The sequence below is a fragment of the Pristis pectinata genome, chromosome 8, assembly GCF_009764475.1.
Source record: "Pristis pectinata isolate sPriPec2 chromosome 8, sPriPec2.1.pri, whole genome shotgun sequence".
NCBI lineage: Eukaryota > Metazoa > Chordata > Chondrichthyes > Rhinopristiformes > Pristidae > Pristis > Pristis pectinata.
The window spans coordinates 6692291-6716712 of record NC_067412.1 but is presented as its reverse complement, the minus strand read 5'-3'; the positions used below and the strand labels follow the sequence as shown (position 1 = coordinate 6716712).

At 38.1% G+C, this 24422-nt stretch overlaps 1 protein-coding gene across 8 annotated transcripts in view; it reads right to left on the bottom strand.

The window, feature by feature from the left end:
* The window catches only part of sun1b (Sad1 and UNC84 domain containing 1b), a 67691-nt gene that overhangs the window by 14187 nt on the left and 29082 nt on the right, over window positions 1–24422 (bottom strand). For 5 of the 8 annotated variants that reach the window (XM_052022535.1, XM_052022540.1, XM_052022532.1 and 2 more), the window contains 16 exons: window positions 18545–18745; window positions 17437–17642; window positions 14385–14414; window positions 14096–14287; window positions 12074–12196; window positions 11458–11541; window positions 11216–11332; window positions 10908–11006; window positions 10455–10548; window positions 10270–10328; window positions 8122–8270; window positions 7779–8039; window positions 5798–5887; window positions 2977–3020; window positions 2751–2892; window positions 2338–2589 (listed from right to left, as the gene is read on the bottom strand). In XM_052022535.1, the coding sequence (XP_051878495.1) occupies window positions 2338–2589; window positions 2751–2892; window positions 2977–3020; window positions 5798–5887; window positions 7779–8039; window positions 8122–8270; window positions 10270–10328; window positions 10455–10548; window positions 10908–11006; window positions 11216–11332; window positions 11458–11541; window positions 12074–12196; window positions 14096–14287; window positions 14385–14414; window positions 17437–17642; window positions 18545–18745 (2143 nt within the window). Of the gene's footprint in view, window positions 1–2337; window positions 2590–2750; window positions 2893–2976; window positions 3021–5797; window positions 5888–7778; window positions 8040–8121; window positions 8271–10269; window positions 10329–10454; window positions 10549–10907; window positions 11007–11215; window positions 11333–11457; window positions 11542–12073; window positions 12197–14095; window positions 14288–14384; window positions 14415–17436; window positions 17643–18544; window positions 18746–22286; window positions 22372–24422 lie in introns of all 8 variants that reach the window. The other 3 variants (XM_052022539.1, XM_052022533.1, XM_052022538.1) reach the window with 3 other exon arrangements.

Genomic DNA, 24422 nt, shown 5'->3' with positions numbered 1-24422 from the left:
TGGGATCGGGCAGCTGAAACAAACCCCAATGATGAACAATTAAGATCAGGGATGCCAGAATTTGAAGTACAGAATGTTGTAGGGCTATAGCTGTGAAGGTTTTGAAAATAATAAAATTCAGAGACGTTAGAAATAAATTCTAGCAGGCAATGATATGGTGGCTGAAGGACTGGCTACAGACAGTGAAAGAAGACTTTCACAAGCTACAGTATTCTTCAGACTGCTAAGCAGTTTTTGAAATGCAGTCCTTGCTGTAACGTAATGAACACAATAGACAAGTCGCACAGAACAAGCTCTCACAAACAACATGCAAACCATCTGTTAATCAACGGAATGGAGAGAGTGGGGATCAAAATGCTGGTCAATGTAAAAACAAGTGGAATATTTTTCTTAAGTTTTGTTTTGACACACAGAGGGTGGTATCTATATAGAACAAGCTGCCAGAGGAAGTTGTTGAGGCAGGCACAATAACAACTTTTAAGACAGTTGGACACGTACATGGATTGGAAAGGTTCAGAAGGTTATGGGTCAAATGCTATCAAATAGGACTAGCTTGGATGGGGCATCTTGGTCGGCATAGACCAGTTGGGCAGAAGGGTCTGTTTCCATGCTGTATAACTCTATGACACATTCACTGCAAATTAGAAATTTTTTAAAAGCTACTATACCCTCTTTTCCAACACCATATAAAACTGAAATTACAGAAAAAATTTTAGGTCTTAATCCTTATCAGAAGGGCTTGATAGCAATAATCTATGATTTAATTATGAAAATATGTCCAGAATCACTGGACAAAATTAAGAATGATTGGGAAAGTGAACTCCAGACATCTTTACCCACAGAGACATGGAAGAAAATTCTTCATTTAGTTAATACACCTTCAATGTGTGCCAGACACTCGTTGATACAGTTTAAGGTAGTTCACAGGACCCATATGTCAAAGGATAAGCTAGCCGGTTTTTAATCACCATTTTAATCCTATATGTGACAGATATAAATCGAATGTGGCTTCTCTGACACATGTTTTGGTCCTGTCCTCTTTTGGAGAAATACTGGAAAGACATTTTTAACATTATCTCAACTGTATTGAATATTGATCTACAACCTCACCCTATCACTGCAATTTTTGGACTACCAACGATAGAGTCTTGCCATTTATCTGCTTCCGCTTACCGTATGATTGCCTTTGTCACGTTAATGGCCAAACGATCCATTTTGCTTAAATGGAAGGATCCAATACCCCCTACTACTTTTCAATGGTTTTCTCAAACTATATCATGACTAAACTTGGAAAAAATTAGGAGTGGTACTGTTGATCCTTCGCTTAAATTTGAAGACATTTGGAGTCCGTTTATTCAATACTTTCATATGATATAGATCCCTTTTCAATAACTTTTCAATTTAAAGGAATGGAGTTGATAACATAATATTGCTGTTTTTATTGAGAAATTTCCATCCAGTTTTTTTTTCTTCATTTCTTTTTTGAAATTTTCTTTATAGTTTAGTTATATTATTTATTATTTTTTTATTGATTTGGGGATTCTTTTTTTATATATACACAATAAATCTTTTTCTTTCTTCTCTTACATTAATGAGATCTAAAGACTTTTTTTAATATTTTATTACTTTTTATGATTATCTATGTCATGATTGCTCTCGATCTCTTTGTATTACATGTACAATCATTGATGTTATATATTAATCTGTATTAATTTGGAAACTAAAAGATTGAAAAAGAAAAAGACATATTCACATGGCTGGGAATGGGGGAATATAGGAAAATTTGAAAAGTGAACATAAACACCTTGAAGCCAATTTGTTTGCTCACAGAGCCAGTGTAACTTAGAAGAGGCCATGAGGTTCAACGTCAATGGAAAGGACACAGTGCTTTGGATTATTTAGTTTGTACAAGAACACAGGAGAAAATTCAGCTCTCCAAGAAACTAAGGAATGGAATTTGACTGCAGAGGTGGAAGCAGAAAAATAGCAGTCTTGTGTGGAGGAGAAAGTAGAGGGAGGGTAGCCATGCATTGTACAAAGCCTTTTAATGTTTCCCAGACATTAACAACATCACAGATTTTTTTTTAAATAGGTTCTCAATACTGGAACAATAAATGTAGTTATACATAGAGCAGGGTTGCCCTGCACAGAGTGGGAACCGTTGTGGTTATTTAACAGGGAAGGAAAACTTGTTTGGAGCAAGTTAGTTCACACACCAAGCAGTGTGCTAAACAACATTAAGTGAGTTTTAGAACAATCAAATGGGAAAAATATTTATATTATAGAGATATGCAAACTCACTTTACCTACATAAACGACAATTCCAACTGTACTCACCTCCTCTGAAATTCCACTTATCCCAGCATTGTTAACTGCACATGCAGCCACCTGAGCATCTGGCAGTTTTTTTGTTTTGATCCAGTGTTGAGTAAGATTTTTGAGGATTTTCATTTCCAAGTCTTTCAAGAGGATCTGGAGTTCAGTTTGGCTGGCAAATTCTGAGGATAACCATTCCCTGAAGGACTCTGGTGAAGTTTGTCTGTTCCCAAAAACTAGCAAATTGACCAATTCTTTGACCTGATTGTCTACCTGGAAAAACACAACAAATTGCAGTTTTTAGTGCAGGAATGATGCAGATTTTTACTGGGGTGCTTGCAACGTTACAAACATGTTTATCCATTACTGAGCAGCAGTTTGAGAGCGATACAAAAGTATCTAAATAATTCTGCAATACAAAACTTCGTGCTTACATTTCCTTGAATTCCATCTATCTTTGCACAGGATGCCTTTAGCTCTTGCATATTTGACAGTTCTGACTTGATGGTGGACAACTCTACATCTAATCTTTTCAGTTCAGATTCAAGATGCTGGTATTGTTCCTCATTCTCATTGCTTGAAAAAAAATAAAGAAAACTGGATATGGTATACAATGAGAATTAACTGCACATTTGTCAAGAGCAGAACGGTGCACCCTACCTTGCAATGCTGCCCTTTGCTGATTCCACCTCTTTGTAAACTTCCTGTAGATTTTAAAAAAATAGAAAAATTACTTCTATACAGAGAAGCTTTTCAGTCACACACATCGGTCCATCAAGTGGTAAAAAGATTGCCAATTCTAGTTCACATTCCAAGTCAAGTCCAATTTATCCAAATACACTGGTACACAATATTCTGAAGACTAGGATTTAAGGCATTTGATATAGAAGATTAGCTAGAAACTTCCCAAGGGTTCATTCTTATTGGAGCACTGAAGGTTTAAGATGATATCTGGTTTTGTCCGAGGAATTGTTAAATGGTCTGGAACCAGAGGACACCGATTTAAGGTAAATGGGTGAGAAGCAAGAGGAGGAATATTCTTTTTCCTTCTGCAGTAAGTGTCATCTGGAATATATTGCATCAAGGAACAGTGGAAACAAATCAATAGCAACCTGAAGGGAATAAAAAAGGAACAGGATAAACATTTGAATGGGAGAAAATTCAAGGATTGAAAGGGAAAGAATTAGACTAACTGGACAATGTGCTGAATGGCCTGCTTCTGCATTATTCTGTGTAAAGTGACATTCTATCCACACCCAGCTACAGCTGACGTTGCTCCACAAAATGATGTTCAAAGGAGGGAAAAAATAAATCCTTCTTGAATTTCACTAAGTTAAACACTAATTTTTAAAACAGTTGGGTTTGGCTCATTGACACACCTTCTATGGATTTGCCCGGATACTATGATTTTCAAACATTTCACTTTGTTTTGCTTTGTTTTCCAGTTCACTCCTTCACCTGTCAGATTACAGCAGTACAACTGCCGATTCCAGCTGCATTTTGCAAGGCTCATGGGAGAGTTTTTGAAAATTGCTAAGGGTATTGTTGTTCAGAGAATGATTACAAACCAAGACTTTTCCACCAACCTACAGCACCATCCTGAATATTAGCCGTTCTCTTAATTATCCATTGAAATCTAATGACAGTTATTTAAATTACTGTCACAGCAGATGTCATGCCAGATTCACAAGCTCTCTATCTTGTGGATCAATAAAACTCCAGGTTGACAATGCTTCAATGGCACTGAAAGCCAACAATTAAGTGTGTAAATAAGATGTTAGTAGATACATCAGGTTATGTATGAGACACTGGAGTACAAAGAATAATTATTCAAATTCATTTTGGTGGGGATCATCAATTTCATAAAGCACTTTTTTGCCATTGATCATATTTAGCTTCTGAAGAATCCAATGCAGTTGGTCAGCTGTTCCACTGCTGATTGGATAACATCAGGAAGACTTGTGTCAAGTTTCATAAACACATTGCCATCTCTACAACAGAAAATCACCTACAGCCAATTTCATGAAATGCTCCTAGAATTGAACAAGAGTCAATTTGGAGATGGATCATGAACTGGTCAGTGTGTATTTTGAAAAATAAGATTAAGCATTACTTGTGGGAAACTTTACTGGTAACTTTACTGATGATTATTCAAGATTGTTTCTGGCAGCAGTCCACCACTGATTTCATTCTAATTTGGTACAATCCATTAATCAAATGTGCAATTAACCAAAATCTTCACACCTGCTATTCTGTTTTTACAACACACTGTTTACATTGGAAGCAACAGGCAAATCAAGGTCACTAAAACCATGGTAATCGTTGGGAATTTCTTTGCTTAATATTCACTACATTTTCTTCAAATCCAAACGTCAGCTTGAAGTAATTTGATGGGATGAAGATACCCACGAGTTGACAGAAATGTTTTTCTCCAAGCTGCATCAAATAGAACATGCACCTCATTTCTGTATTCTAAACAGCAGAAATAAAAGCTCACTTTAAAAGGTCCACAAAGTTCTCAGTAAAACATCTAACTACCTTAAATCAGCTGCTCCCAATCTCTCAGTGAGGGCCGTTTTGAAATTACTGCAAATTTTCAATAGACTGAAGACACAAGAGACTGCAGATGCTGGAATATGGAGCAAAAAAAAAACAAACTGCTGGAAGAATTCAGCAGGTCAAGCAGCTCCTGTGGTGGCAAAGGGATTGTTAACAGTTTGGGTCGAGACCCTGCATCTGGACTGACAGCGTAGAGGGATAGCTTTGGGTAGGGGTGGGGGTGAAGCGTAATAATGGACAGATGGATCCAAGTGGGGATGGAGTGTTGAGTTTATTCAATGGACTGAATAACTTTTAAAAAGTGCAATAAAAAAAATTGAACGGTTTTACTAATTAAGGAACTTTACTACTTTATGAGGTACACATCCACTGCTGATGTAACTATCAATGCAGGAGCAAGTAATCTCTTTTACAAACATTATTGGTTCCTATGCCACACAATCCCTGTGCTGATCCTCAGTGAGGCTAAAAGCAGATTAGGGCATTGAATACATGAGTTTCTGCCTGTCTTCCAGATAATTTTAGCCTTAGTGCAAGACAGTTTCACCAGTTTGTATTTTCATTCTACAATCAACTCAATGATTCATTTCATAGATCCGAATGGCCAGGGATTACTCATTACTTCACTCAAATTAAAATTACAAGATGAACCACAAAATTAGAGTGATTGTAGTCTACAGGAAGCAAGAATTCTCTAGTTTTGATTTTTCTTTTCTCAAGACCATCTTGTGTTGGGGTACTGCAAAATGCCAACTGCTTCTTGTCGAAGTCTGCTTTCACAAGCTGATTGAACTCCATATGTTTCAGAATTAAGTCTAATCTAATCACCCACTGGGGATTTTCCAACAGGAATTGTCCAAATATTCTACAATTACATGTCACATTATGAACTAGCAGGTGTGTAATCACAACGTTTCAGTACCTCTGATCTGTTAGACAAGCTCTGAAGCATAAACTCCAGTTCAGCAATTCGTAACTCATGCTTCTGATGCAAAGCCAAAAACTTGTCCTGCTAAGGAGATAAAAAAAAGAGATATTTTCAAAATTTGTTCATTAAAAAGTGGTTAACTCGGCCATATATGCAAATAATCATATGCAAAGTATTCTCAAAAATTTGTATAGTCTTTCTGGAAGGTGTGGTCATCATAAACTCTATGGTTTTAGTAGAAATGGGTTTTCTAAGACATCTTTAGAAGCAAAGCGCAGCTGTTGAGTTTAAGTATAATTGCAAGCAAGTTATCGCAGAGGCAATATGACCACATTAGTAAAAGGATAGACACCAGTGAATCCAAGAGCCTCCACTCCAAGTCTATCTTATAGTTGGTCAGATGCATCATGTGTTTTGAAAGCAGTCAAGAGACTTACATAATACTAGAATATAAAACAGTACAGCACTGGAACAGGCCCTTCAGCCCACTATGTCCTTGCTAACCATGATACTGCACACCTGCCTGCACGCAGTCTATATCCCTCAATTCCCTGCCTGTCTGTCCAAGTACCTCTTAAACTTTGCTGTCATACTAGTTCATGAAAAATGTAGCAAAAATCCAAGGTTTATTTTTCTGTGGCCAAACCTAATCAAATTGCCAACTGGCTAAGTTCAACTTGTTTACACATGCATAGCATGTTTTAAGTATTTTGATACTTCATAGCTGCAGTGTGGACCCATGGCAGTGAAATTTATGGAAATCAGTCAAGTTATTTCCCAAACTGCCAGGTTTCTAATGTTGGAATTTTAATATTCCTCCAACTCTGGCTAACTGAAGAACCCCACTGCTGCATCTAATGCTTATTTCCAAAATGTTCCACGCTCTTAACAGGATCATCCTCTCTGGCAGTTGTTCAAAGTGCTGCTCACTGACCGAACACTTGTTTCAATGGAAAGGCAGCTTAATTCTCAGTATCAAGTCCAAAGCATCTAGGCAACTGAATGTATATTGTTTGTAGAGTACACGAAGAGCACCAAAAATCATCCAAGAGTGATTTCAACAGAATTCAAGAGATTTTTGGATACTAATGATAAGATAGATATCTTTTAGTTACACTTACATCGAAACCCACAGTAAAATACATCTTTTTGCGTAGCATTCTGGGGGAGCCCACAAATGTCACCACGCTTCCGGCGCCAACATAGCATGCCCACAACTTCCTAACCCGCACATCTTTGGAATGTGGGAGGAAACCAGAGCACCCGGAGGAAACCCACGCAGACACAGGGAGAACGTACAAACTCCTTACAGACAGTGGCCGGAATTGAACCCAGGTCGCTGGCACTGTAAAGCGTTACGCTAACCGCTACACTAGCATGCCAGCCCTAGAATTTCCAAAATGTTACTGCTAATGCCCACTACCAACTCAAATCTCACCCAGCTCCAGTTTCACAAAGGAACATTGGACATAAAATAATCCATGACCTTTATCCCCCACAACTGGCTTTTACTGAAATATGCTTCCTAAAGGGTTAAGAAACTACTCAAGTATAAATACTTTAAAATGTAGAACTGGCCTCGAAGTCTCCAGTAAGTCAGAAAGCTGCACTTGGAGTCATCTTGTACCAACCATGCATAATGATGATTATGGTTATTCAAAATATACATTTGTAAATAAAGGAGTCCAGTAACATAACAAATGAACTCAATCACTGTTCAAGTCCAGGTACAATCTGATATATGTAAAGCAGCTCAAAGATGAAACTCCTAGCTAAAAATAACTGCAGTTTGGTTCAGCTCAGGCTTTACAAACCAAAACCTAGCTGCAGCAGGAAATTGGTACCAGAGATAGTGTTCAGATCTACAAATGAGAAGGCTGTTAACGCTGTAGCAAAAGTGAACAAATTAGAATATGCCACTGTAAAAGTTCATCTCAACTGTTGTTTCTTCCAGTCATTGACTCTAGTAACTTACCTGGGGATGATCAGCTCTTTCCAACTTTATCTCCTCCCGCAGCACATTTGAATGCTGGCTGATCAGATTTCTGATGAGGATGGAGATTCTCTCTTTATCGCTCATCTCTCTGACCTGCTCCTGCAGCTTCTCTAACAAACCAGCAAGCTGACTGTAACGGACATCTGAAGTGTGGGTGGTCTGAACACATCTGTCACTCAGAATGGCAACCTGCTTTTCCAACTCTGCCACACGGCTCCAGTCAAAAGAGTGTCCAGTATTCTGAAACAAACAGCCACACGGTGGAATAACAGCACTTCAGGTCCTGGGCAATGCTGCACAAAACTACTTATGGAACCATTACCAGTGGAGTTTGTGGAGAACCTGGAATCTCTTCATTTGTCTGAATATTGGGTACAATTTCTTTTGAACGTTGTGTTACTTGCAATGCTGTTCCATTGAAGATTGGCAACAATGACCACAAGCCTGTCAGACCATAGTACCGCAGACCAACTGAAGAAATAAAAAGGTACATTATGGAAGAAAAATTACAACATTGCACTAAAGATGGTAAACAATTTACTACAGATTGAAATAAGGCAACTGTAATTTCTGTCCAGATATTTAGCACAGCAAAATACATTAAGCCTCTACAAGTTTTTCCTGCTTTCTCAGCCTCATCTTTTGCTGGTCCCTTCATCAATACTGTAACAAATCAGCGCAAATTCTAACACATTAGGGCTACCTGTCTTAAACTTAACTTGAGGAGCTACATCAGAAGAAAAATACATTAAATACTTAGGAATTTATCCTAAAAGTATTTTTAGTTCCTTTCATCATTTATGAGGTTCATCTCAAAACCTTTTTAACACAACCCACTAGATGACACTGTTCTACCAATTAAAGGAGCCTAATCAAAAGTTGAACACTTAAAGAATTAAGTGATTTCTTTTTGCACAGCAGTAGAACAAAAGGGACATAATTTAGAACATTGACAATTGTACCATTTGGATACCAATTATAATTCAACCCATTTAAACACTGGCTTTTACAACTGTTAACAATGGTGTACATGCACCTGTCTACATCAACGGTGCTGAAGACGAGAGGGTTGAGAGCTTCAAGTTCCTGGGAGTGAACATCACCAATAGCCTGTCCTGGTCAAATCATGTAGATGCCTCAGCCAAGAAAGTTCACCAGTGCCTCTACTTCCTCAGGAGGCTAAAGAAATTCGGTTTGTCCCCCTGGACACTCACCAACTTTTATCGATGCACCATAGGAAGCATCCTATCTGCATGTATCACAGCTTGGTACGGTAACTGCTCTGCCCAGGACCTCAAGAAACTGCAGAGAGTTGTGGACCCAGCCCAGCACATCACAGAAACCAGCCTCCCCTCCTTGGACTCTGTCTTTACCTCTCATTGTCTTGGTGAAGCAGCCAGCATAATCAAAGACCCCACCCACCCAGGTCATTCTCTCTTCTCTCCTCTTCCATCAGGTAGAAGATACAGGAGCCTAAGGGCACATACCACCAGGCTCAAGGACAGCTTCTATCCCACTGTGATGACTATTGAACGGTTCCCTTATACGATGAGTTGGACTGTGACCTCACAATCTACCTTGTTGTGACCTTGCACCTTATTGTCTACCTGCACTGCACTTCCTCTGTAGCTGTGACACTTTACTCTGTACTGTTATTATTTTTGCCTGTACTACATCAATGCACTCTGTACTAACCCAATGTAACTGCATTGTGTAATGAATTGACCTGTATGATCGGTATGCAAGACAAATTTTTCACTGTACCTCGGTACAAGTGACAATAATAAACCAATACCAAATATAGGAGAGGTTTATTTAAATTCATATCTGAAGGCAAAAATTCCAATGATTCAAACAGAATTTTGTTTCCATGTGGTTCAATTACAGACTACTTTATACTCCTCCATCACTAAATTTTAGTCATCTCTTTTGCAAATTTAATTTTCCCCAAAAATAAACATTTCACATCAATACATGCATGTTATTTGCATGAATAAACCTTGGTAGCAAGTCTGTTGGATATTCACAGGATGCTGTTTGTCTAAATGCTCAAGGCCACTTTTGTTGGCTTGGCCACAAGGAAGCAGCACATCACTTCCCATATGGATAGCAGGGACTTATAGATGGCATGTCGAAGAGAAATGAGATAGTATATTCATTGATCCACAGGGGTGTCTTGGTTGTGAAATTAGCTAGGATGTTCTGTGATAGTATATACACTAGCTTGGAAAAGCAGCTCAAAACGGGTTGGGACTGCAGCTTGTCTGAACATGCAACAACCATCCTAAAATATTATACAAGTTATGCTGTTGTTTCTCCTCCAACACCACATCAGCCTTAATGTGTAACACTGCTTTGTCAGGTTGTTAATTCTGCACACAGGAATATGGTCTCTTCACTGTGCTTGGAGCATCTTTTGGTTCACAGTACTAATAAAACTAGAGTGTAATCAAACTTTGTGTTCACTTACCAAATAAAAGAAGAAATGGAATCAGTAAGAACAGCCATCTAAGCAATCTGGGAAGACACCTGAATGTAAAGACAATAAGTCGCAAACAAAATTAAATCCAGTTAGTTTTAAGACTTCTGATAAATTTAGCACTCTTCCATTTTGCAAAGTGAAATAATGTGCTGAACTACATCAGTAAAACATACCTGGTGAGCAAAAATACATCAAGAAGGGACATTAAAGTAATCAGCTGGTACCATCCAGTCCCAAGCCACCAAAATGCTCCGGAAGCAGCCTTTCCTAAAAACAAATGCAAACAAATAATGTAGAACCAAGTAATTAGGTGCTCACCCTGAGAAACAGCTGGGCACAAGTGCAAATGCTGCAACAAACATGCTGTACGAAACACCCCAGCTGCAAATCTGAGAAAATAGAAACAAATGTATGAATCCAAAGTGCAAAAATGGTAAAGGAAACTAAGACAGGATATTATATTACTGAAGCCATCACAATATGCTAAAGACATGGGTGAAATCAAAGTTTGCAACACCCTACTACTTGATAACATGCACTATTAAAGACCAGCTCTAGGGGACCAAGCGTGCAGAAATTAAGTGGAACAAATGCAGAACAAAAATGAAAAATAAAAATTAAATAACCTGGAGATACAATGGCCAACCACAGAATAGACAAGACCTTCCTGGATACAAACCAGGCAACAGCACCAGCAGCCTGGATCATTTGCAGCAACAATGAGCCTACAAATATAAAACAAATCAATCTGCAATACATCAACTTAGCAAACTTGGATCATTTCTTTTGGGTTTAAATATTATTTTATTAAATATACTGCACAAAGTTAATGCATCAAATATTCCAAACATGCAATAATAACAACAAGTTTCACCATTTTCCAAAAAGTTAAAACAGAATGGGAGGACAAGGTAGAATTTTTTAAAAAAACAACCTGCGTAAGAAAAGACCAGCCAGATAGTCCGAGTGACTCGTGTATGCTTCATGTACTTTGTGGACTCCACCTCAGTGGATTTATGTGTATCGTGCTGCATCCCCTTACAGTCATCACCTGTTGATTGTGGCAGTACAATCCATTAGTAAAGCGAACAAAGTGAATCGGTGGTCAAGCGTTTTGGCCCCACAAGCAGCTGTGGAATGAAGCAGCAACGTCAGGTAGCAAACCAAAATACTTACACAAAGACTCCCCATTTATATTCAGGTGTCCATCCCCAGTAATCAATTCTTTTACATTCATTCTTCCACAGTAACTTGAATGGGCTGCAACACAGAAACCGATCCTTAGCTGTCTTTGTCCAAGATGAAAAAATATTTTGTCGAGACAAATCTTGCTCCCAAATCAATGGGAAATGAAGTTATCATATTTGCATGTAGCCAAGACAATGCTCATGCATGCAAATGAGCAAGCTAATTAGTATTTACCTAAATAAATCAGGAAAAAGCTTAAAGATATTGCTGCTTAAATTTTGTATAACCATTTGCAACCACAAGTTGGTTTAAGTTTGCTCTCCGGAACAGTGTAAATAGTAATGTGCAATCTAAATCAAACAAGCAAGATGTGAACTAATAGCACAGGACATAAACACCCAGGTGCAATAAAAAAAACATTTTGCTTGGATTCCAACACAATGATTTGTGAAGTTCTAAATCTTTGGAGAAGCACAAGAAAAGTCTACAACTAAACCTTCATAATAATAATGTGACAAGAATAATAAATACAGAAAAAAAACTGACTCATTTAGACAGCAACAGATTTATGCGCCTGCAAGCATGTGTTTCACCCAACATGTACCTCGAGAGTAAAACCCAGTCTTCAACAAAATTGTTTGATAAAGTTGTAAAAGCCATGCAGCTGCAGTAGATACAGTGTACTTTGCCAGTCGATGGGCATGACTTGTGAACAACTTCACTCCTCCTAAAAAATAAATGAATACAACCAATTTTTAAAATTCCATGGCATTTTAGCCTTTATAACACTTGAGGTTGTGCTTTTAAGTACACGAACAATCCTACTGTAGAGAAAAAAAAAGATACTTTGGAGTTTTGCTGATTAAATCCTTGAAAGTGAAATTGTATTAAAAATGGATTCAAGGCTTTAAAACCATCTCCAATTAAATAATTGCCCGTCACCCACACACTCCTCCCATCTGCCCTCTCCATTTCCCTGCCTTTATTCCATGCTCCCACATTCCTCTCCTATCAGATTCCATCACCTTCAGCCCTTTGTCACTCCCACCTATCACCTCCTACTTCTTGAGCTATTCCCACTCCCCCCCCCCCCCCACTTTGATTCACCTATCACTTGCCAGCTCTTGCTCCACCCCTTTCCTCCACCTTTTTATACTGGCTAGCTCCCCTCTGTCGTTCAGTCCAAAGGAAGGGCCTCAACTCAAAATGTCAACTGTCCATTTCCCTCCGTAGATGCGGCCCGTCCTGCTGAGTTCCTCCAGCATTTTGTGTGTTGCTACAATTAAATAAAATTGGTTATTCCTGTAACATTTAAGTTTCACAAATTGCATGCTCCAGTCCATGGTCAATTATAGCTTCTCATGTACACTAATCTTCATGGTGTACATCTGCCTTTAGACAAAAATCAATCTGTGGTTCAATAAAAAAAAATGAGTCTACCAAGGTTCCTCTGAAATAGCAGAGGAATTACCATCTGTACCACATTAACAGCAGAAACCTGGTAAACAAAATTATTCTGCACGGGTCAAGGTTCCTAAACAAATTAAAATTTGGATATTTTAAATTAGATTGCATTTGCAAATCAATGATTCAGTATAAATAAAAAGTGTCAACAGTTGATTTGTTAAATGCTCTGGTAAACTAAATCATGCAGTTGAGAACAAACCTAAGTAAAATTAAAAATAAGTTAGCCTCTTCCTTAGTTTTCACTTCAACTTTTGAAAAGTATAATCATATGGACCAAGGAAACTTTCTCCTTGGACTTTGGCAATGATGCAAAAGGTAAATGCACACAGAATAATATCTTCCTATTTCTCCTCCTTCCGGAGGGGCACACTTCCCAAGATGCTATCTTATGTGATTGGCAAATCCATTAAAATCAAAATTTCACTTTATGAAAATAATATTAATTCCCAACTTACCATACGACTTTCACATAACGTCTGCCATAGTCAATACATACACGTGCTGATAAAGAATGATTGCGACTTTCATTCACTCAAGCAAGCTGCTATAGCATAGGCCTCCATTTAGTTCCAAGTCTTAAAGAACAATCCAGACAGACCACTCTCTGATCCTACCACACCCCCCGATGACTTGAGCATAAATGCCCTCATTTCTAGTTCTTTTACAATTGTTTTCAATCTGTGCTGCCTACTCCCATCACACATTGTGAACCTTTGAGCCAAAGCATACAACTTCTGTTCATTTCATCTCCAAAAACATTACTAATTTTCAATATTTCTATTAAATCTCTGCTCAGAGGACAGAAACTCCAGTTTATCCAATTAAATATAATCTCTCATTCCCGAACCCATTCTGGTTAATCTCTTCCATGCTCCCTCCAAAGCTTTCACATCACGTCTGAAGCCTTGTATGCAGAATTGAAAATAATACTCCAACTGTCGCTGAATTTTAGTCTATATTACCATGGTTGTCATAGCAACTGTCACACTAAAGCTTTCCCTTGTTGAGCATCCACAAATACAGCTGCAGCTGATGGAGCAATATGCATGAGAGCCTCAAATGCATTTGTTTTCACCCACAAAAGCCCCTGGGGTTTACAGCCATTGGCACTTCCGTCTGAATATCACTGTTGCAAGTCTCCTAAACGTTAGTGACTTACTTGACTTATCTTTGTTTCTACTCCTGGAGTACACTGTAGAAGTTGGTGCATGAGAGGCACAGTATGCAGTCAGAACATCTTTACGTTCAGAAAGGATGCTGCAGTCAGTACAGGTATAACCATTGAACATGGCCATCTGCATTTCCCCTGTTAGTATGTCCCCATTTGCTTGGATCAAAGTTGTATTTCCTCCTAAATGACAAGAGCAAAACAAAATAGACTTCTATTAAGACATCAAATTAAGAATAGTACTTCCAAGCATCAGATGAACAATTAAAAAATTCCTCACCTTTACTGTCTCCATCTTCCTCATCCAGTCCTACAAAAAATAAACAGAACAATTTTGAAATCAATTCACAGTACGCTGCTAAATTATCTCTAACAAGTTCAGCATCGTTTCTAGGGAGCTATCTAATTGCCCCTGAGACACGTTTCAAGTTAAATATTGGAACACAAGCAAGACTTTACTAAAAGTAGCAACATTCCAAAGTTTTGGTATTAGTTCAAAAAGCTTAATTAGTAAAAAGTAGTAATATACCGAATACAAAAAATTAACCACCAAAAACAGTAAAAATACCACAAAACCTGCTCCAATGGCTATAAAGCACACTGGAATGTCAAAATCACAGAAGGAATTAAACAAATCCAAGTTTCTACCTATGCAAGTGATTCTGATCCACATCACGAAATCGTGGTCAAACCACTGAATAAATTTTCTTATCAACTAATGTGTGAAAAATTGTAATTGGGATGTTAGTGGAGATAATGCCCTGCCGTAAAGTTCTAACTCACCATTTTTGAGAGTTTATGTTGAATACAATTCCACATGACTATCAACTATCTATTCCAGCATAAGGCATTACAGCCATGTCCTAACCATTCCCACATAAGCATCTTGCAGAAGTGAATAGCCATCAGCAATCATCATAGCTAATTAATCAAACCAAACCATATTGAAAACAGTTTCTGCACCACACTTACTGGCAAGATAGGAATTGAATGCAAATGTCCAGTGATTTGTATAACCCAGTTTTGCACTGAACACTGGATTTATCTACTTAGTAATTATTACCAAGAAAAGGGATTAAGGATCACAGTTAATAAAATGAAACATAAACGATTCATTTCATATTCAAGTTTCTACCTTCATTCATAAATGTTGACAGCATGCACTGGATCCCATTCAGATAAAATGTGAGATGTCATGTTGCAGCCATACAAAACATTGGTTAGACAGCACTTAAGAGTATTGTGTACAGTTCTAGTTGCCACACTACAAAAAGGATGAGGTAGCAATTGAGAGAGGCAGAAGAGATTCACCAGGATGTTGCCTGGAATGGAAGGCTGTAGTTATAAAGAGAGGCTCAGTTTATTTTCACTGGAACTTCAGACGCTGGGAAGTGATCTATAGAGGGGTATGAAATTATGAGGGGCATAGAGAGGATAGAGAGAGTCTTTTTCCCCAGAGCAGGGGAGTCTAGATCCAGAGGGCACAGATTTAAGGTGAAGAGGAGAAACTAAAAAGGAAATTTGAGGGATAAGTTTTTCTCACACATAGGATGGTGAGTCTCTGGAATGATCTGCCACAGGAGGTGGTGGAGGTAGATACAATTACAACAATTAAAAGGCATTTGGACAGCTGCTTGGATGGGAAAGTAGAGGGATATGGGCCTAATGTGGGCAAATGGGATTAGCATAGATAGGCATCACAGTTAGCATGGACAAGGTGGGCCAAATGGGCCCATTTCTGTGCCATATGTTTACATGATTCTTTGATTCTAATATGTTAATATTTCTGGACTTAGATACAGGACAGGTTGCATTACTTTCCTAACAATTTCAAAAGATAATTTTGATTCTAAGAAATATAACAGTCACAAAGAACCAGGGCAATACTCAGAAAGCTTTTTAGATTCTCCTCGTGTTCCAGAATGGAGTATTAACTGGAGTGGACCTAAACACAGGCCTTGAGGTAAACTTTAATATATGGTAGCACAGGACTGCTGAAATATTTGCAACTTAATGTGATTTGTTTAAAAGAACCTACCAAGTGTTAATCAGGAATATTAAATCAATTTGCTTTTGCTTGCTTCTCTTTATGCGGTTCAAGTGGTTTCCTTAAAAAAAACCATGTTGGTGGTTTTAAGATAACATCTTAAAATAACCACACGTTTCACTTTCTATTAATGTGATGCTTCCAGATGAGAAAAAAAACTTCAGAAAGGTATTTTTTGTGTTTCTTGCATCTAAGATGAGATTTTTCTTTCACACTACAACCACAAGAGTATGCCTTTTCACTCTGTACTAACTCGATGTAACTGCACTGTAATGAATTGACCTGTAAGATCGGTTTGTAAGACAAGTTTTTCACTGTACCTCGGTACAAGTGACAATAATAAACCAATACCAATACTTTTACAGTAAAAGTTCAGCAGTTTTACATGAGCATTAGCTAATTTCCAAAGCAACCAGACTGATTCCTCAATTAATCCCCTGACCCTGTCAAATTCAAGAATGAAATAAAACTTAACAGAGCACTGTCCACAGTATGCTCACCAGGAATGTAAAAATGGATAATTTTTTAAAAAAATTTCAGGCCTGTAAGCACATCAACATTCAGTTCAAAGAACATCAAAATATTCCCAGCTACTCACAGAAATCCATTCTGAGAATAGCCACATGGCATACTCATAATATGACCATGAGACAGATCCCAAACTCATTATTCAGCAATGCTGTACTCAATAAATGTTGCAGGAGCACTGATGAAACTTTACAAGTATGCAAGCCCTTCTGTCAGGGGCTGAAGGGAAACACTGTACATAAATAACAAAGCTCATTTTCAAATTGGCAACAAAGCTTGTGAATTGCTGGATTTCACACAAAGCATGACTTCTTTTGAGAGTTCTGCAAAAATCACATGCAGAAAACCAACAGGGATTGCGATTATGGTTAAAGGGAGTATCCAAAAAAAGATATGCTAGCAAAGGCAATAGTGACATCATATCAAGGCTCAAGATGTTTCAGGAGTTATTTAACTGTTCTTTTAAATGAAGGATTTCCAAATATAGCCAGTATGTCATTTATAGATGCATCAAGATGCTGTGACAGAAAATTGAGCAAGTTTGATAAACCTAAAAGTAATAACCAGCAGCACAAATGGATCAGATTGCTTTGTGAATGTACTTTTGCTCTTGATCAACCCCTGAAAATCCCCCAGGAAAAAAAAAGAGCTGTCATAGTAAACTGAGTTTATTCAGCTCTTAAACATTTTAGTTTTTAAACTTTATAATAAGCTAACATTTATAACCAGATGTAAAACTCTCATTAATCTTGCTTACCCCAGAAATGATCTAATTCTGTTTTTTCTCGTATTGAAGACTCATCTAGCACTGTGGACATCATTGAGGCATCACTTGCATAGCTCAGGATGCTACTCTGACTGGTAACTGAGGATTCTACCATGCTTTTACTTTGAGTACGTGATACAGAAGCAGTCTGCTTGGATAAGCTTCTGTGTTTCTGCTGCTGCTGCTGTTTTGCACTTCTGGAAAAGAAAGCTACGGTTTTAAAAAAAATCAACAAATGCAAACATCTTCCATAACTGATTAAAGCATATTGCAACACATTCAAGATCCCAATGCCAACACGATGGGAAACACAAAACAAAAGAGAACAGTCAACCCAGTCTGCCTTCAAATATTTGGCAGCTAACAGCAGTGGTCTGGAAGCAGATTTCCTGTTTATCCACAGTATATATAAAACTTTGAGAGTGAAAATTTAAAGCCAAACATAACCAAAACACTTCCCACTGGAAACATCATGGTTTGAGCAAACATCACGAAGTAACCTTAATGTAGTTTTTAAGCATTTCAAGTGGCATGATTATAACAATACAACAATTTTGAAAGGCAAAGGTCACAAAGTAGAAGCAATAGCCATTTCTCCACAGATGCTGCCTGGCCTGCTGAGTATCTCCAACATTTTTCTCTTTATTAGTGATATGATTTGACAGAATGCCAATAACACCAAGCTACTGCATTTAATTTTGCTTGATGATAGGAAGTCAACTGAAGGTTTAAAAAAAAATACAGCAGCTGTATTGCACTGATAAAGAACTGATTCTGCCCCAAAAGTTCCCATTGTTTAACCTCCAGATGTTGAAATCTGTTCAATAACGTATTTCAATTTTTTCTTTTTAAACTCAAAAACTTGAAACTTTGTCAAGAAGTAAACAGCTGAATTGTTGCCATCAGGTAGATTACCAGATGCTAAAGTGATCTAATTTAGTTAGAAATTTTATTCCAGAAAAGGGAGCAAGATGAAACAATAGATTTGCCATGCATATTAACTACTAATCTGTGATATTATCGACAAGAAAGTTAATTCATGGTCTTGAGAATATGCTACAAGTTTTAACTCCTTCTCCCAATCAATGAATAGACTTGCCTTAATGAAGTTTCTTTATAGGACAAGACACTGCCCGGAAAAGAGTGATTGCTGCCAATGCTCTCATTATGCAAGCTTTCTGAAGAATAATATTCAGTAGTAACAGGCCGCAATCTACGTCGAGACATTCTTGGTGAATCGTATACTGGATGCAACTGATGTGTGCTTTCGAAGTCCACTGCCTCTGTAGAATAGCTGGAACTGTAATAAAACATGAAAATTTCAATCCAATACACAATAAAATTGTACAAATCATGAACAGTCCAAACACCGGTTTCAGCTTGAAAAGGTTTGTATAAAATGATTGCATTTTCCATAAAACGTGCTATAAACAGCAAGCAGGTTGATGCATAGTAGATATAGTAAAGTGTCTTTTTAATCACAAATTCAATTATTGCAAGGAACTTCAAACACAATCCAGTATCTACTATTTTGTTTTTCAAAATCATCATTTATTGATGATCAAAGTTATTGATGTAAAAATTCCAAGACCTTACAAAGATTCAGAGCAATACCATTGTTAACAATCTAACATTTAAGATAATGGTTAGATTAGCAAAGACCATTAGTCAAGAAAACCCAAACTTTCATTAAAACCATGCATTTAGGAACCATCAAACAAACTACTCCATGTAACATCCATCTTATATGATTCTTAAATAATCCAAGAAGGCTTTAAACTTACATGCTATTTGTATTTTCAACAAATATGCAAGCCATTTTAAAAATGTTAATCTCAGTAAATGAAAATAAATAAAAATAAATGCTGGAAATCCAAAAGCAGCATTTTTCAGACAGAAGTTCTCAGATCAGAAACATTAACTCTGTTTCTCTTTCCATGGATACTGCCTGATGTGCTGTTTCCAGCATTTTCTTTAAAATTTTAAATCACAAACTTGATTAACAACAAATTTTCCTCCTCTTCTTTCTCCTAAATTGAGCCATAACCATTCTATTCCCTGCTTTATTCTAGCACTGCAACACAGACAACAACTCAGTCATGCTGGTCAATTACTTTTTGATGTCTCTTTCTGGGAAAGCAAAAATAGTTAAAGAAAGATAAAGAATACTATAAGGAACAAAGCATAGAATATATTCATTCTTCTAGACTTAGAATGGTTAAATGTTATTTAATTTTTTTTGGAGTAAAAGGTACAGAAAAATAATTGTCAAAGTATATTGTATGCTCCTTATTGACTACAAAACACTGTAGCCTATTGGTATCAAGTTTATATAGTTAGTTTTAATTGGTAGTTTATGTTGAAACCAACAAAATTTATACAAAGACAAGAGATTCTGCAGATGCAGGAATCTGGAGCAACACACACAAAGTGTTGGAGGAACTCAGCAGGTCAGGCAGCATCTATGGAGAGAAATAAACAGTCGATGTTTCAGGTTGAGACCCTTCATCAGGACCCTACAACATACAAAGCCTCTTGCATGGAAAAACAGTTCTCTCTAAAAGCAACAAACTTTTTAAATTCAGACAACTAATATTCCAAATTCAGTAGTCCCTAGTAGTTCAAAATTTAGTTATTTAAAATATTTTTGCACACATAAATGATGCAAGACACACAAGTAGTCAATAATTCTATACAGTTAATAGAGAGGAAAAATTCACAACACATTACATTTATTTTGGTTACAAATTCATCCCACAATGAAACTTAACGACAAGTTCCTTCATGCTGGGAGACTACAGGAGCTGGTATTAATTTCCCTTCACATTTTTGGTGGAGGGCACGGGCAGATTTACGTACCTGCCTATAGTATAACAATGTATTCCAATAAGCCATCAATTAATGATGCATAATCTTAGCACCAACTGCTCACTTACAGCTGGGGAACCCAATGAATCTTTTACAAAAGCACCTAATAGGTTTTATGAAATGTCTTAAAATGCAACACTATTTATAAAGCTGTTTGGATTTAGAAGTACAAAACTGAAGGATAGAAAAGTACCTGAAATGACTTGCATATGGAAATAAGAGGCCATTCAGCACCTCAAAACTGGTCCAAATTACTCTAATCTCTATCTTAATCCCCAAAACTTGAGTTTTGAAAAACATTGAATTTGCCTCAGATAACCTCAACAACTTTTTACCAGAAAGTTCTATGTTTTGCCAACTGTTGTAAGGTCCCCTTACTTGTGCAACTCAACATTCACGAAAAAAAACGCTTGATGCTAACTTGAAGACAAATGAACAATCTTGTGCTAAGTACAATCCTGCCACAAGTATTCTTTAATAACCTCCAGCAGTTGAAGAGATTCCACAATGCTGTTATACAAAATACAAGGAATGCAAATTTAAGTGGAGATCAGACTGTTTAAGGGAAGAGATTGATAATTATCTAGCAAATGGTCTTTTTTTAATTCCAGCTAAATGAAAAGAATGGTATTACAAAGAAAATGAATTACCCATATTTCAACAGGATTGACAGCTAGACCACTTGAAAAATTCTCCAACTCAAAAATTCATAAAACTCAAACACTGCAACATCCACAAAATCCATCAGCGCAACACATTCAAGTCGATCTTTGTCGTTGTCACTGCCCCCCCCCCCCAACATTATTTTTAGAACTTGTTGATTTTGCTATGGATCAAAGAGCTCAAATCCATTCAGACCACTTTCACCTTTGTTTTATTTGATCAGGACTATGTTACTTAACTATCTATACGAGTTCCACCATCATCTAGAGAACTAAGCAGTATTGGATGTTTTGTTTAGGTCTTGGGCCAAAAATTAATAAACAGTTCTAGTATCAGTTCATTATACAAAAAAGGATGTTTTGAAGACATACAACATAACTTCCAGGCCAAGATTGAGTTCCATTCCCTTTACAGTATAAGACAGTTCTTTTCCATTCCAACTTTTCCTTCTGCTTCCCTTCCTACTTTTCCAAGTTCTGCAAAATGCTGCTTTTTATACAATTTACTGAAGATGTCCACCTACACAGCCCAAGAATCAGTTCTATGCAACGCAAAATAGCAACATTAACTATACTATAGCAGCTAACTGCTTGACACCTACCAGCCAGGTCTTATAGAAGCAAATCTATATTTAGCAATGATTAAAGAGTTGTGAAAGAGGAAGTTGCCCACAATTTAAAAGTGTATTAAGAATTACTATTTCCAATCCTATATCAATATTTTTCACTGAAATAAAAATCTCATCCAATGTACAATTGAAAAAACATTGCCTGATACAGAAACTCAAATGCCAAATGAAGCCAGATCCTGCAAATCTCAATTTCCCTCCAAATTTCCTTTACAGATATTAATAACTTTGAGTGAAGATTTGATATTTATTATCCCATTGCTGACAAAAGCAATCATGAACAAATGAGATTTCAGATTGTATTCCATTGTTTCTGTACTTAATGATGTTGTCAGCGCAGCAAACATCAACTGCAATTAATACATGAAGTGAGACTCACTTATTTAAAAATACATATAACTGCAGTGACAAAGGGTAGCTCACTTATTCTTTCATATAAAACTAGTTGTTCCTAACCACTTCAACACAGTCTGCACCAATAATTTAGAGAGAAAAGCTTGCATGTATAATGTACATTTTATCTCCCCTAGGTGGCCCAATGGATTTCTGAGCCACCAAAAACTTTGAAATACAGTTAAAGTAATGTGATGCAGCTAACTTGCACACAGCAAAAAGCTACAATCAGCAACAGAAAAACACTACTTCACTTAATCCAATTTGGAATTGTAGATTATTATGTTACCTAGGACACATCTTTAAAGAAGGCCACAGAATCCAGGCCACTTTAGTTTTACCCCGACATTATTTATTGGAGAGGGGCTTGAACCCTGAAAAAAAATGAGATTATCAGTCATACAATTTTTTTTTTTTAAATGCTGTTAATTGAGGGTTAACGTTTGGCCAGATGATTGGGAGAAGTACTATAATATAGCTTTAAGGAGATTCTTAAGGAGCTACAGGGAGGAAGTCACTTCTAAACTGCAGGAGGCAGGTAGCTGGGTGTCTGTCAGAAGGACAGAGAATAGGCAGGTAGCGCAGAGTACCCCTGTGGCCGTTCCTCTCAATAACAGGTTTACAGCTTTGGATACAGTTGGGGGGGCAGGTGGGGGGGGGGGGGAACCTCCCGGGGAAAGCCACAGTGACCAGGTCTCTGGCTGTGTGGTGCAGAAGAGAAGAGGGGAGAAGAGGAGAACCATTGTGATAGGGGATTCCATAGTAAGGGGGGCAGCCAGGAGATTCTGTGGACGTGAAAGAGACTCTCGGAAGGTAGGTTGCCTCCCGGGTGCCAGGGTTAGGGATGTCTTGGATCGGGTCCACAGCATTCTGAAGGGGGAGGGCGAACAGCCAGAGGTCATGGTACATATTGGTACCAATGACATAGGTAGGAAAAGAGATGAGGTCCTGAAGAGGGAATATAGGGAGCTAGGTAGGAAACTGAAAAGCAGGACCTCAAGGGTAGTAATCTCTGGATTAATGCCTGTGCCATGGGTCAGTGAGGGTAAGAATAGGTTGATTTGGCAGATGAACGCATGGCTGAGGAGTTGGTGCAGGGGGCAGGGTTTCAGAATTGTGGATCATTGGGATCTCTTCTGGGGAAGGTAGGGCCTGTACAAAAGGGACAGGACACACCTGAACTGGAGGGGGACCAATATTCTTGCAGGAAGGTTTGCTAGAACTGTTGGGGAGGGTTTAAACTAGTTTGGTAGGGGGATGGGAACCCGAACGATAGGTCAAAGGTTGGTGCATTAAATGTATAAGTAGATGCAGAGTGTAGAAAGACTGTGAGGGAAGGATAGACAGTTGAAAGGGCAAAATTGCAGCCAGTTGGATGGGCTGAAGTGTGTCTTTAATGCGAGAAGTATCAGAAACAAGGGTGATGAACTTGGGTAAGTACATGGAACTATGACGTTGTGGCCATTACAGAGACTTGGCTGTCACAAGTGCAGGACTGGCTGCTGGATATTCCAGGAATTAGATGTTTCAAAAGGGACAGGGACGGAGGTAAAAGAGGTAGGGGAGTGCCTTTGCTGATCGGGGACAATATCGTAGTTGTAGAAAGTGAGGATGTCGTGGGGGGAATCATCCACTGAATCAGTGTTGGTGGAAGCCAGAGACAGGAAGGGAGTGATCACTCCACTGGGAGGATTCTACAGAACCTTCCCCCCCCCATAGCAGCAGAGACACTGAGGAGCAGAGAAAGCCTTGGCGAGTAGTATTAAGGAAAACCCCAAGGAGTTTTACACATATGTTAAGAATAGGAAGATGACTAGAGTGAGGGTGGGACTGATCAGGGATAAAAGAGGAAACATGTGCCTGGAGTCGGAAGAGGTAGGGGAGGTCCTTAATGAATACTTTGCTTCAGTATTCACCAGAGAGACGTTTGTGAGGATGGTGTACAACAGGCTGATACACTAGGGCATGTCGACTTGAGGAAAGAGGATGTGCTGGAACTTTTGAAAAACATTAGGATAGATATGTCACCAGGGCCGGACCAGATATATCCAAGGTTATTACGGGAAGCATGGGAAGAGATTGTTGCGCCTTTGGCGATGATCTTTGCGTCATCACTGGTGACAGGAGTAGTGCCAGACAATTGGGAGGGTGGCAAATGTTGTTCCTTTGTTCAAGAAAGGGAGTAGGGATAACCCTGGGGATTACAGACCAGTGAGTCTTACTTCAGTGGTGGGCAAATTACTGGAGAAGACTCTTACAGACAGGATTTATGGGCATTCGGAGAAGCACAGGCTGATTAGGGACAGTCAGCATGGCTTTGTGAGGGGCAGGTCGTGCCTCATGAGCCTGATTGAATTCTTTGAGGATGTGACGAAGCACATTGATGAAGGTAGAGCAGTGGATGTGGTGTACATGGATTTTAGTA